The 12,346-nt window shown below is 47.0% G+C and overlaps 1 protein-coding gene across 2 annotated transcripts in view; it reads right to left on the reverse strand.

Annotated features, from left to right (window-relative positions):
- Positions 1 to 8,411, reverse strand: part of SLC66A2 (solute carrier family 66 member 2) — a 103,560-nt gene extending 95,149 nt beyond the window's left edge. The window contains exons 1-2 of one of the 2 annotated variants that reach the window (XM_006134018.2): positions 8,211 to 8,411; positions 3,507 to 3,856 (exon numbers count right to left, since the gene is read on the reverse strand). In XM_006134018.2, coding sequence (XP_006134080.1) covers positions 3,507 to 3,709 — 203 coding nt within the window. In that variant the 5' untranslated portion in view covers positions 3,710 to 3,856; positions 8,211 to 8,411. The remainder of the gene's footprint in view (positions 1 to 3,506; positions 3,857 to 8,210) is intronic. The other variant, XM_006134019.2, reaches the window with a different exon arrangement.
- Positions 8,412 to 12,346: the final 3,935 nt, after the last annotated feature.

Here is a 12,346-nt window from a genome sequence, read left to right on the forward strand (position 1 = left end):
AATGCTAAACAATTATTGGGGCTGGGGGAATAACATGATTAGACCCTCAAATATTTCTAGACATATATAGATATGAAAGTGTGTGTGTGTGCGCACAAATATGTACACTCTTATTTGTACGCTTAGATAAAAATGGGGAGGAATTAGCATGGACTATGCCTATAACCAGGAGTAATGAGGTGGGGGGAGAGGGAAACAATCAGGAAAGAAGAATTTAGGCTTACTGCCAAGAAAACCAGCTTGACAGAGGCATGTATGAGACTGTAAAAATAGCCTTCTGCAGGGGGGCAGAAGTCTCATCCCATGGTGCTTTTACAAGTAGAATGGACAAAATGATCCAACAGGCCTTTTCACCATGAACTCTTGTCATTATTATCTACACACTAGCCAATTAGCCCGTCATAAGACGGGATTTTCAGGTCCCTCCTCCTCCTCCTCTCTCTCTTTCACTTCTCCTCCCCCTCCTGCCTCTCACTCGGGGGACCGTGGAGCCCAAATGGCCGTTTGGGCTCCACACTCCCCGTGCTGCATGGGGGGGAGGTGCGGCGCCCAAACAGTCACTTGTGCCGCTTGCTCCCACGTGGCGGCCTGGCTGAGCGGCGCAGAAGTCAGCCGAGTGCCGCGAAGGGGGGCGGGGCGGTGACATTCACAGCCAGGGGGCGCGGCCTGGAGCCGTTGTCACACCGCACGTCACTGTCCCGCCCCCCTTCCCCTCCCGCCATGGCACTCGGCTGACTTCTGCACCGATCAGCCAGGCCGCCGCGGGGGAGCAAGTGGCCTTTTGGGCCCCGCACTCCCCATGCAGCATGGGCCGCCCAGAGGGAACAGCCAGCATTTCGGCAGTACAGACTCTCAGACACTGGGCTACTATATCTATATCTATACATGATACCTTCATAGTAATCATACATTGTATTACCTATACCCAGTTATATTTTGTTTCAAGTACTGATCTTATCCCAGTTGGTCATAAAGTGACATCAGCAGTATGATTGCTATGGAAGAATTACTATGCTCAACAACAACAAAAAAAGAGAGAGAGAGAGATGTCACTGCTCTGACATGGTTAAGAGTACCACCTAGCCTTTAAGAAACCTAAATAACGCTTTGTGCAACACTCCCATGCACCAGAACAGTATTCACCCAAAGGAGTAGTTGTTTAGCATTATACTGTATATCAGGAGTGGGCAATAAAAACAAAAAACTGCAGCCCACAGGGTTAGTCCCTGGCAAGGGGCTGCCACTAGGTGTACCCGTGCCTCCACAGATATCGGAGGATTGCAGCTCTGGTTGAGCGGTGGGAAGTGTCATGGACCGGGATGCCATTTCCCACTGCTCGTGTTGGCTGCGAATAGCAATTTGCACCCAACGAGAGCTGCAATCGTCTGATATCTGCAGAGGCACAGATAACATGGAGGTGGGGGCCAGTCAGGGATTAACCTTGCGGAATGGATCTGGCCCATGAGCTGGAATTTGCCCACCTCTGCTTTATAAAATTCAATATGTGGATGCCAAAAACCTTTTCACTGTGTGATATGCCCGCTTAAGACCACGTTATTTTAGTATCATAACAGTTACTTCATAGAGGACAGTATATAGCATTTTAATCCCTACCTCGTATTTCAGTGGAACTACTTGCATAGCAAGGTATTATTATTCACTGTGAGCAGAAGTAAAAGAATTAGAACCTTAAGGTTTTACAAGGTCAAGCCTGTAGTATTTACCAAGTGTGGGAGGCTACATCACATACTTTGAACTTTTTTTAAATAGGCCACACCCACTTGAAAGCTGTGGTAGCATTCTAAAGCCTGCTTCTCCATTCTGAACTGGTTTAAGCAGTTTACAACAAAGCAGGAACTTTCAAGATCAGAATATAGAATCCTAACGTAGAGTAACACAAAGCTAGTATTCATTAAATACATTGATATATTTAAAGATGCAAAAGAGCCAGAGGGTGAAAAAACACCATTATCTCAAAACAAAAAAGTTTTTTTTTTTTAAGTTTCCTTTCCCATTTTAGAAATTTTTTAAATTTAAATTATATTTATATTTTATTTTATTTAAAAAATGTCTTTCAACTTAAATAAAAAAACTATTTACACTTACATCTCTCTCAGCTTGAGCACTTAGAATAGACTAGAAATTAAAGATTCTCACTTTTTTCAGAGACCTTCTCTTAATAAAGATGGCCTCAGGAACAACAATTGCATGGCATCTCTCTGTTAATGATAATACTTGCATGGATATGTGTGATATATTTATGTATATTTAAATGTCTTTATTGTCACAGGTATTTTGACATATTTGAAAAAAATACTGTCTTTCACTTTTAGTTTCCTCCCCATCACTCATAGTTCTGTTTATTGTGTTTCCCTTGCACATTAGCTTCTTTCTTTCCCCATTCTCCACTACTACATGTGCCTCTTTTCTTCCACAGGCTTTTTCGCTTTTCTCCATGCCTCTGTAAGTACAATTCCAATCCCATGGGAGGTTCTGATTCTACAGGTGCCTTCCCTAAATCTCATTGCTAAGCTAGCTCTGGTTCCAGAGGACAGCCCATTTCCTCTACTGATATGTAGACCAGACTTTCATATGTTTTTATTTGAGCCTAGGCTGCTCTGGGGATCTTTACAAGCAAATAGACACAGATAGGAGGAGACCGCACGTGACCTGTCATGTCTTCACAGACCAGCAGCACAGCTCTATTCATCAAATTGTTCCAAGAATTGTTCCATATTATTGTTATTTCCTAATCAATTTCATTTTTAGATTCTTGGGTATATTCCTAATGCAGAAGTGGCCAAGTTACAAAACTGCGGAGGAACATTTGTTTTAACATGTATTCCTATATGGGAGGTGGAGGGATACACACATGAGATCAGGTCTGTTAGTTCACAAACACAAAGACTAGATTTCAGAGCAAAATTTGCTCATGAGTGTCCTTTGCGCACAGTATTAGGTTTTAAAAATGTGATTGTTTTGAAATGGGGACCTTCCTCCAATGTTTCTTGACAAGCTGCTTTTTAAAGGGTGGCTTTTCAAATGTGGAGCTTTGATCCTAGTAAGAGATCCACAGTCAGACCCCCACAGAAATCAACGAGGGCAGACGGGTCTGCCTACGCAGAGCTGTAGTGACTTCAGTGGAGGACTACCTGCATGGAGCAATTTGTAGGGTAGCGATGAGGAGGGAGAAAGAAAGGAAACGCTTGTTCAAAACAGCTTTAGCTACTGGCTTGTCATTAGCTCCATTGTTAGTTGAAGTTTTGAAATGCAGCTTATTAACACTGAGAACTATGTCAGGAAAACATAAAAGAGAAATGAATTTGGTACGTGAGCCTTAAGGTGATGTACATAAACCTGCTTGCATCAAGGCTGGATTCTGCTTCCCCTCTTTAAAGAGTGGGTCCCACCAAGTATTACATCCTCAGAGACCTCACATCTGAAGCTTTGAAATCAATTTGAGAGAAAAAGAATAAACACTTTACAAGAATGTAAAAACAACTTACCAAAAGAGTATTCTCAAAATATTTGCTACTAATAATACTAGACACACGTAGGTTGAAAAGCCCTCTGCATTCTGTGTTCTTTTGATGTCTCTGTACTGGGGGATATATGGCACCACACCTCCAAATACCATTGCACCAGCTGCACCCCAGGAAACCAGCTGGTGCATTGGAACCACCAGCCACTTCAAGCCATCTGCCTCCATGCCCAGCAAAGCTGTGCAGCACCAGGGCCACCACTGGCAAAGGATTGCACTTTCACTGTTTCTTCAGACTTCGTTAATTTTAGTCACACACAGTCCTCCTGGTACAACATGTTCCCATGCTTACGTCATCTCTCGCACAACTGTCACCTGAAAAAAGAATGTAGGAAGGAAATGTAAATATATCACCTGGCAGCAGGAATACAAACCCCGCATACCTATGGTCAGGTCAGAGAAAACAGCCTCCAGTGTCACAAGTTAGCTCAGGGGTAACCAGAGAGGTCAAACATATGGAGTTGTATGGTCCATGACTAGAGTTCCCAAGTGCTACAGTAATACCAATAAATAAATACAGCACAGCTTGTATCCAACCTCATCTGATCACTAATACGAAACATTTCTTGCTGTCTACTTCATTTTTCTATAAAATTAGTACCAGTGGCATAGCTATAAGAGTGCAAGAGGTGCAGTTGTACAAGGAGTCACGAGGCTATTGGGGACGGCAGTCAGGGATGTGGGGGACAAAGAGGAGCTAAAAAGAACTGGGGGTGGGACTGGATCTTGGCTAGTGGATTTGAGGAAAAGCCTGAGGAAAGGGGTTGGAGAGAGCTGGGAGGACCAGATCAGAACAGGTGGAGAGTGAGTGGAGGCTGTGGGTCTCGGGGAGAGGGGAAGCTAAGCAAGAGGGAGGATTGGATTGTGGCTGTGGGAGAATGGGAGGGAGCTGGACACTAGATTGGGGCTGGGAAGACCCTACACAGAGGCTAGGGAAGTGGTTCCCAGCCGTCAGTCCGCAGACAGGTGCCAGCGGCCGTGACAGCTGAAGTGGCGGCAGGAGGCGCCTCCCTCCCTTCTTCCTGCTCCCCCCTCGTCCACACTTGAGGAAACGCACTTGGGGAGGGAGAGGACGCGAAGGGGGAGAGAGCGGGCACGCATGCTGCCAACGGATGCTCTCCCTGGCCATGCAGCCAATTTTGCCACCAGTAGCGCTAGGGCTGAGGCAGCAGCAGCAAGGGGTGGAGTAAAAGGCGCCTTCCTCCCCTCTCGGTAATGGCGGCCGGCTGGGGCACCATGCTCCAGGGATGTTAAATTGCATGTAATCAGCTAATCGACTTTCCATTGACTACTCGATTAGTCAATAAGAGGGCAAACTGCAGAGCCACAGCAGGGTTAGCTTCCGGCCCCGCCTCTGCCTTTTAAATGTATTAAGAGCCATCGGACTCTTAATACATTTAAAAAGCAGAGGGCAGAGTCTGGGACTGGGAACGCTTAGGCCTCGTCTCAGCTATGCCTCTATCTCCCCTTCCCCCCCCAAGACAGAGATTGGAGAAAACAGCTTTTAAGCCAGCACCCGCCAGCACCAGCTTCTGCTCCTGCCCCCTTGCTGCCTCTCTCTGATTTGCATATGCTTATCGGGGAGTCGACCAGTCGCTTACATCCCTACCGCACTCCCTCACGCCCCTACCTGCACGGCCGCTTTTGCCCCCGGGGGCATGAGGAGGAGGCAAAGCAGGAGGTGCCTCCCTCCCACCTCGGTAATGGCAGCTGGCCTGGGCTCTGCGCTCCCCGCAGCCATGTGCAAGATGCACCAACGGCCCACCCCCTCCACCAACAGCCGCCCCCCCATTCACATGACAATAACGGCCATGTTCCCTAGAGGGGCAGCCTCACTCTGGTGAGTGCAGGAATGGGGTGGGGCAAAGGGGTGTTGGTATAAGCTGTAGGGGTCAGAGGGTCAAAGGGCACGGGGCATGGGTCAAAAGGTGTTAGGCACTGGGGAGCAAGAGACTGGGTTAGGGCTAGGTGGACAGGCAACATTTTATTTGCATATTCCTTATGCATATAAGGAATATGCAAATAAAGTGTAAGGAATATGCAGATAAATTATTAGTCCACCAAACGTTTGTGAATGGGTTTGCCAGACCGCAGCATAAAGAAGGTTGGGAACCACTGGGCGAGGGAACAAGTTGGTTTGTGGGGGAGTTAAAGCAGAGTGTATTTTGGAATCACAAGGGGGTCCCCTCAATTATTCATGCACTAGGCAGTGTTCGGCCTTGTAACCCCAGTGTGTGTAACGCTTATAATGAAAGAGACCAATTGACAGCCCTGAATGGAGACTGATGTCCTCTAATGACATAGTACACGCAGCAGCAGAAGTTTTCTACATGGCTTTGTCAACGTGTCTCAGCATTGCTCTAGAACAGTGGTTCTCAAGCTTTTTGGCCCACGGGCCACCCCAATGCAGACATTTCCGCAGACCACCAGCCAACCATGATGACAAAATGGGTGCAGAAGGGTGTGGGTTCTGGATGTGAGGTTGGATGCAGGAGCAGGGCATAAGTGTGGGGTCTGGGCACGAGAGGTGCTTATCTGGCTCCATGCACCCCATCACTCCCAGGCACCACCCCCTACTGCTCCCTCTGGCCATGACTACGACCAATGGGAGCAGTGGGGAAAACCTCCAGGCATTGGGGGAGCAGCAGCACATGGAGTCGCTTCCTTCCCTGCAAGCCAGCTCTGGCCCCGGAGGCTCACCACTCTTCCCTCTACCCCTGCACAGTGGGAAGCCAGTGCTGGTACCTTGTAGGGAGACCGCAGGGCTGCAGTGTCAGCGTCGGCTCCCCAATGCTGGAGGACAGAGGGCAAGCAGCCCACCTACAAGATGGTTGTGGGCCACACTTTGAGAACCACTGCTCTAGAAAGTTCAGTGTCTGTAATAGGGATGTAATAGTGTAGTCGATTAGCTGATTAATCGATAAGCAAAAGCTTATTGGTTAATGCTATAGACTACATGCATTCCCCCACACCTGCCAGTAAATTTTTTTAGCCGGCTGGCCAGCAGCCCAACTCAGTCCTGGGTTGTGCTGGGTCCGGGACCTACACCCGCTGTGGCTCTGCATTAAAAGTGTATTAGGAGCCAGGTGGGCAGGCAGACCAGTTCAGTTCTGGCTCGTACCAGGTCCGGGAGCTCAACTCCTCCCCTAGACAGGGGCTATTGCCAGCCTGCGCTGCTGCCTCTGTATCATAGGGCAACAGGCAGCCAGTCCACAAGGATAGCTGGTTTTTAAACTGTCTCCCCTTGCGGATCAACTCCCACCTGGCACCCCATGCTGCTGCTTCTGATGGAGGGAGCAGCCAGAAGTAGCAAGGGATTCCCTGGCAGTGAGGCTGGAGCACACTGACTTCTGGCCCCATCCCCAGGAACTGTAGAATAGTCGACTAACCAATAAGAATTCATGAGGTTAATCCATTATTTAATTAACTGATATTTAACATCCCTACTCTGTAGTTCACTTTATTCAGTGCCTACCGTGTTCTTAACCAGGGTATACATATTCTTGGGGATACACAGAGGTTGTCTGAGGGGAGTACATCAACTCATATAGACATTTACTTAATTTTAACAGGCTACAAAAAGCACTAGCAAAATTTGTACAAACTAAAATGTCATAATACAGACAAAATTAGCAATTTTTCAGTAATAATTTTGTGACATTTTTATGTCTGATTTTGTAAGCAAGTACTTTTTAAGTGAGGTGAAACTTGGGGATATGCAAGACAAATCTGACTTCTGAAAAGGGTACAGTAGTCTCAGTCTAGAAAGATTGAGAACCACAGAGATAGCAGTTTGAATGATATGAGCACCCCTCCTTTGGGAGCTGGATCAAACACATTTCTCATAGCCCCACAAGGCTAGAATCTGTAATTTTTTGGAGGTCTGGACCTCCACGTTAAAGATGAGGGTGATCTGTTCTATTTTGTACATGTATTGTGTGGCCTTCAGGATTGTAGCAAATTGCCAACACAACTCTCACATTTGGTAAAGCCTGGGAACAGGGGAGGGGATAGGACAGAGAGGCCAGAAAGATCTAGGAAACAAATATATTGCTCCACTCCCTCGCTCATGATTAGATTTGGGTAAGTGAAGATAGAAGACAAAACAGCAAGAGAAAATAATTACTTTTAGGAGCCAAAGCAATGTCAGGTATTGCCAAGTCTTCTCCGTAGGAGCAGGAGACACAACCCCCAACTCCTTTTGTTTAGGTACTTTTCAACCTACTGATCCCCCACACACCTATGACTGGAGGGTCTGGTCCCCTCAGACTGGCCTCTCTCCCCTCAGGTTTCCCTCTTCACATTTTAAGCCTTGGTTGTTTAGCAGAGAGCAGACACTAAAGCTCCACGCTCCCCACACCCACTCCGTTCGAAAAAAGAAAACACAGCAGCACTTGTGTACGTTAGCAACAACCACTCAATTTACAAACGCCTCAAGGAACGAGCTGCTTTCCCCCCAGCTCCCCTCCCTGGCCGGGAAGAGACTTGGGCTCTGGAGACAGCGATTGCGGGGTCTGCAAGAGTGCCCTGACTGCAGGGAGCGCCTTCGCCTGCGAAGAAGGGCAGGCAAGCAGCATGGGTTAGCGGGGCTGCTCCTTTAAACCCCTTCCCGGACTGGAGTGTTTCGGAACCGGCCCCCTGAGAGTCTCCACCCCTTCTTTCGTCTTACCTTGGCTCTGTCCCCCACTAGGAGCATTAGCGACGCGACTGGAGGTGATCACCAGATCCGGGCCCCTGGGGTCCAGACCCACACATTTCTCGCTGCTGCTGCTGCTGCTGCTAATCCCGCGATCAGCTCCTGCCGCCTGGGCGGCTAGGGTGACATTAACCAGCAGCAGGGGCAGGACCTCAGAGCTGCTTCTGTGACGTCACAATAACCAGCTGCGCCTCCGTCAATGGAGGGAAAGGCCCAGCCGGTGACTCAGCGTCTATTTCCTCTGGGTCCTAGAGGGCACCGGATCCCTCCCCAGAGCAAGATTTGTTTCCGTGTGTGAGCAACATGTATAATTTTTTTCCAAATAAAAAACGTTCAGTCAGATTTAGATTTTATAAATGTTTCATTGAAGCAAGGACCCTAAGGTGTGGAAGAATGTGACTAAATCAGAACTAAAAGGGACTTGGGTCTAAGTCACCAGGTGGAAGTAGGATCACAGAACACTAGAACTGGAAGGGGCCTCGAGAGGTCGCCAAGTTCAGTCCCCTGCCCTCATGTCAGGAATAAAGCACTATCTCAACCAGTGTTTCTCAGCCAGTGGTACGCGTACCCTTAAGGGTACATGAGAGAAGTCTGGAGAGTACATCCACAAAAGTGAAATTTGGCAAAAAATGTCCGGAATTTTGCCCTGCAAAGGGGATCGGGGAGGGGGCGGTGGCACGTGCCTGTCAAATTGAATGTTTGGAGCTGTGCATCCGGACGTTAACAGCTGCTCCGTGCACGCGCCGCAGTGCTGGCGGGGAAAGTGCGTGGCTGCGGCAGCGGCGGCTCGGGTGACACCCAGGGCAGTTCCAAGTTGGGGAGCAGGTTTGGGCAAGGAGAAAAAAAGATCGCTTCCACAGCCGCCTCTCCTAGTTCGTTTCCTCTCCGGCAGCCTCCCCGGGGTGCTCCAGCAGGGAGGGCGGCTGAACCTGGAAACGCGCATTACCTCCACCCCTGCCAGCAGCTCAGTACAATGCATCCCCATCACCCCTTCCCCGTGGCGCAGCAGAGAGGAGCTAAAAGGCAGTGAAATGGCACAATAAGCTTTGTGCCAAAGGACTCCCTCCCCCCCGCATCAGTGGCATAGTGAGGGGAGGGAAGTTGCCCCTGGGCACCTTGCTGGGGGGCACCAGACTGGTCATAGAATCATAAAATACCAGGACTGGAAGGGACCTCGAGAGGTCATCGAGTCCAGTCTGCTGCACTCATGGCAGGACCAAGTACTGTCTAGACCATCCCTGACAGACATTTATCTAACCTACTCTTAAATATCTCCAGAGATCGGTATTCCACAACCTCCCTGGGCAATTTATTCTAGTGTTTGACCACCCTGACAGTTAGGAACTTTTTCCTAATGTCCAGCCTAAACCTCCCTTGCTGCAGTTTAAGCCCATTGCTTCTTGTTCTATCCTCAGAGGCCAAGATGAACAAGTTTTCTCCCTCCTCCTTATGACACCCTTTTAGATACCTGAAAATTGCTATCATGTCCCTCCTCAATCTTCTCTGTTCTAAACTAAACAAACCCAATTCCTTCAGCCTTTCCTCATAGGTCATGTTCTCTAGACCTTTAATCATTCTCGTTGCTCTTCTCTGGACCCTCTCCAATTGTTCCACATCTTTCTTGAAATGCGGTGCCCAGAACTGGACACAATACTCCAATTGAGGCCTAACCAGCACAGAGTAGAGCGGAAGAATGACTTCTCGTGTCTTGCTCATAACACACCTGGTAATACATCCCATATGTGGGAGAGCACAGCCTCATGCAGAGAGCTTGACACTGGCGGGCCACTTGCTCCCTGCAGACAAGCTGTGGAGATAGGGCCGAGCCACAGAAGTGGGCACTTCAAAGGTAGAGTTACCATAAGTGTGGTGCCTGGCTCTGGGGGAGGTGAGGGGCATTGCATTAGAGCAGGGGGGCTGAAGGTGCCTGGCTCTGCAGAGATAGGGTTGCCAGGTGTACAGTTTTGACAGTCCAGTATTTGAGCTTTCTGTTCAGGAAACAAATTGAGAAAATATAAATGTCCAGTACAGTATTTTCTAAATAAGATGTAATGTAGATTGTGATGTAATGTCAAGCATGTCCAGTATTTTTGTTGAAACCATCTGGCAACCCTATGCAGGAGGGGTAGAGCATTGAGTTAGAGCAGCGAGTCTGGGAGTACCTGGCTATGTGACAGGGGGAGGGCATTGGGTTAGAGCGGGGGGAGGGCTGGGAGTGCCTTGCTCTGGGGAAAGGGTGGGTGCATTGGGTTAGAACAGGGGGGCTGGGAGTACTTATAATTTTTTAAAAGGGTGCTTTATAAAAAAAAAGGTTGAGAAACACTGATCTAGATGCTAAAGTGAGCCTCTAAACAGGTGATTATGTTAATGTATTTAAGAAGGGGGATTCAAGTAAATGTAAAAATCACTTCACCTCCATATTTCTTTTCTCTTTCAGATGCCTGGCTTAAGTTCCCTATTGCAGTCTCACGTATCTTGCATTATTACTGACTCCTGCTTTTGCCATAGGTAACCATAAATGAAATCATCATATGAAATTAGGTATGAGTTTTCCATATTTGAGTCTTGGATATAATTGTCTAGTCGTGTATCAAAACATAAAGGATTGTGATGCACTTTGGAAGTTAGGAAAATAATAAATTAGAGTTTCCATGCTAAATGAAGCTGATTGTGTCCCAAGTATTCTTAAGCACTTATTTTCTCTTTTCCTTTGCCCCCCACCCCAATCCACTCTCTCTGCTATTTATTTGGAACTTGGACCCCTTAAACTCCATTCATCTGAAGAAGTGGGTTGTACCCACAAAAGCTCATGATACCATCTACATGTTTTGTTAGTCTCTACGGTGTTGAAGGACTATTCATTGTTTTTTAAGTTTTTTCTATTACAGACTAAAATGGCTACCACTCTGAAACATTGGAAGATAGGAAATGCCTGGAAGGGCTCAGCTCAACATCTCTGAATACATAAATCATGATGCCACTTTTATTTTTGGTTTTAAAGTGTGGCAGACTCAGGGATGTGGGTAGAAATAAGAATCTGACAGCTCCTGGCGGGACATGCTCTGTGTCACATCCCCGAAGCTGAAGAAGATTGCTGTTCCCTGGGGCAAGAGAAGTCCTGTGTCCTTGCTAATAACTGGGGGATTATGCCGCTGTTTGTCCCTCATCCCCTGTGCACACCTCTGGGCAGACTGTAACAGTTGTGTCCATACTGTTAGTGTTTGCATACTATTACCACTCCATATATTCTCACAAGTGGATTTTCTGGCATTGAAACCATCAATGACACACAAAGTATAAACCTATTTCTATGGAATAACTTCAGGTCAGAATGGGTAAAAGACAACTGGCTACTAGCATTAGCTACTGTTAAATGGATGCTGCTGGATCCAGATTATTCTAACATCTATGTGCTTAGCTTTCTGTCAGCATCCTTGTCAGACAATCACTGGCCACAAAGGCTTGTCAATATGACCCCATCTACAACATGCTAAGAAAAAAGATGCATTTTGAAGTACTTTCTAAAGTCACATCCATGTGCCAACAGCCATGCATGGATACACAACCCTCCGCTGCAAGTCCAAAGTCAGACAGTGTTAGGCCCACCTCCATCTTCAAAAGATGGTCTGGTTTATTCCAGTTACACAAACTGAACTTCCAGTTGGAAAAGTTAGATAAATAACAATATCACTCTATATTTATTATTTTTGATGTTTGGAGAAGCCATACTACTTGTAGATCTTGTTTTATGAGCATCAGGCAAAAGAACATCTTCATAGGTACCACAGTGCTCATCTGAAGTATTTTAGCCAGCTGGAAAAAAACGAGGAAGCAAGACTAGCTTCTATCTAGTATACAAAAGTTACCCAATACAACTACACAGAGAGATAAGGATTGTCTCCTGGAAAAACAGAGCTCATCTAATACTTGGAAGATAACATTACTGATTGATGAAGGCTCATCCTTATCTTATCAAGGATAAGTTCAGCAACCTGCAGGTCTGAGCACAGATAAAGGAAGATAGGTGACCTTGTGAGACCTTATACCAGATTTATTTTCCATCAGTTGGATCTTTAATATTTGCAAAAGAGAAGGAGGAATCTGTTTTT

The sequence above is a fragment of the Pelodiscus sinensis genome, chromosome 2 (genome assembly GCF_049634645.1).
Source record: "Pelodiscus sinensis isolate JC-2024 chromosome 2, ASM4963464v1, whole genome shotgun sequence".
NCBI lineage: Eukaryota > Metazoa > Chordata > Testudines > Trionychidae > Pelodiscus > Pelodiscus sinensis.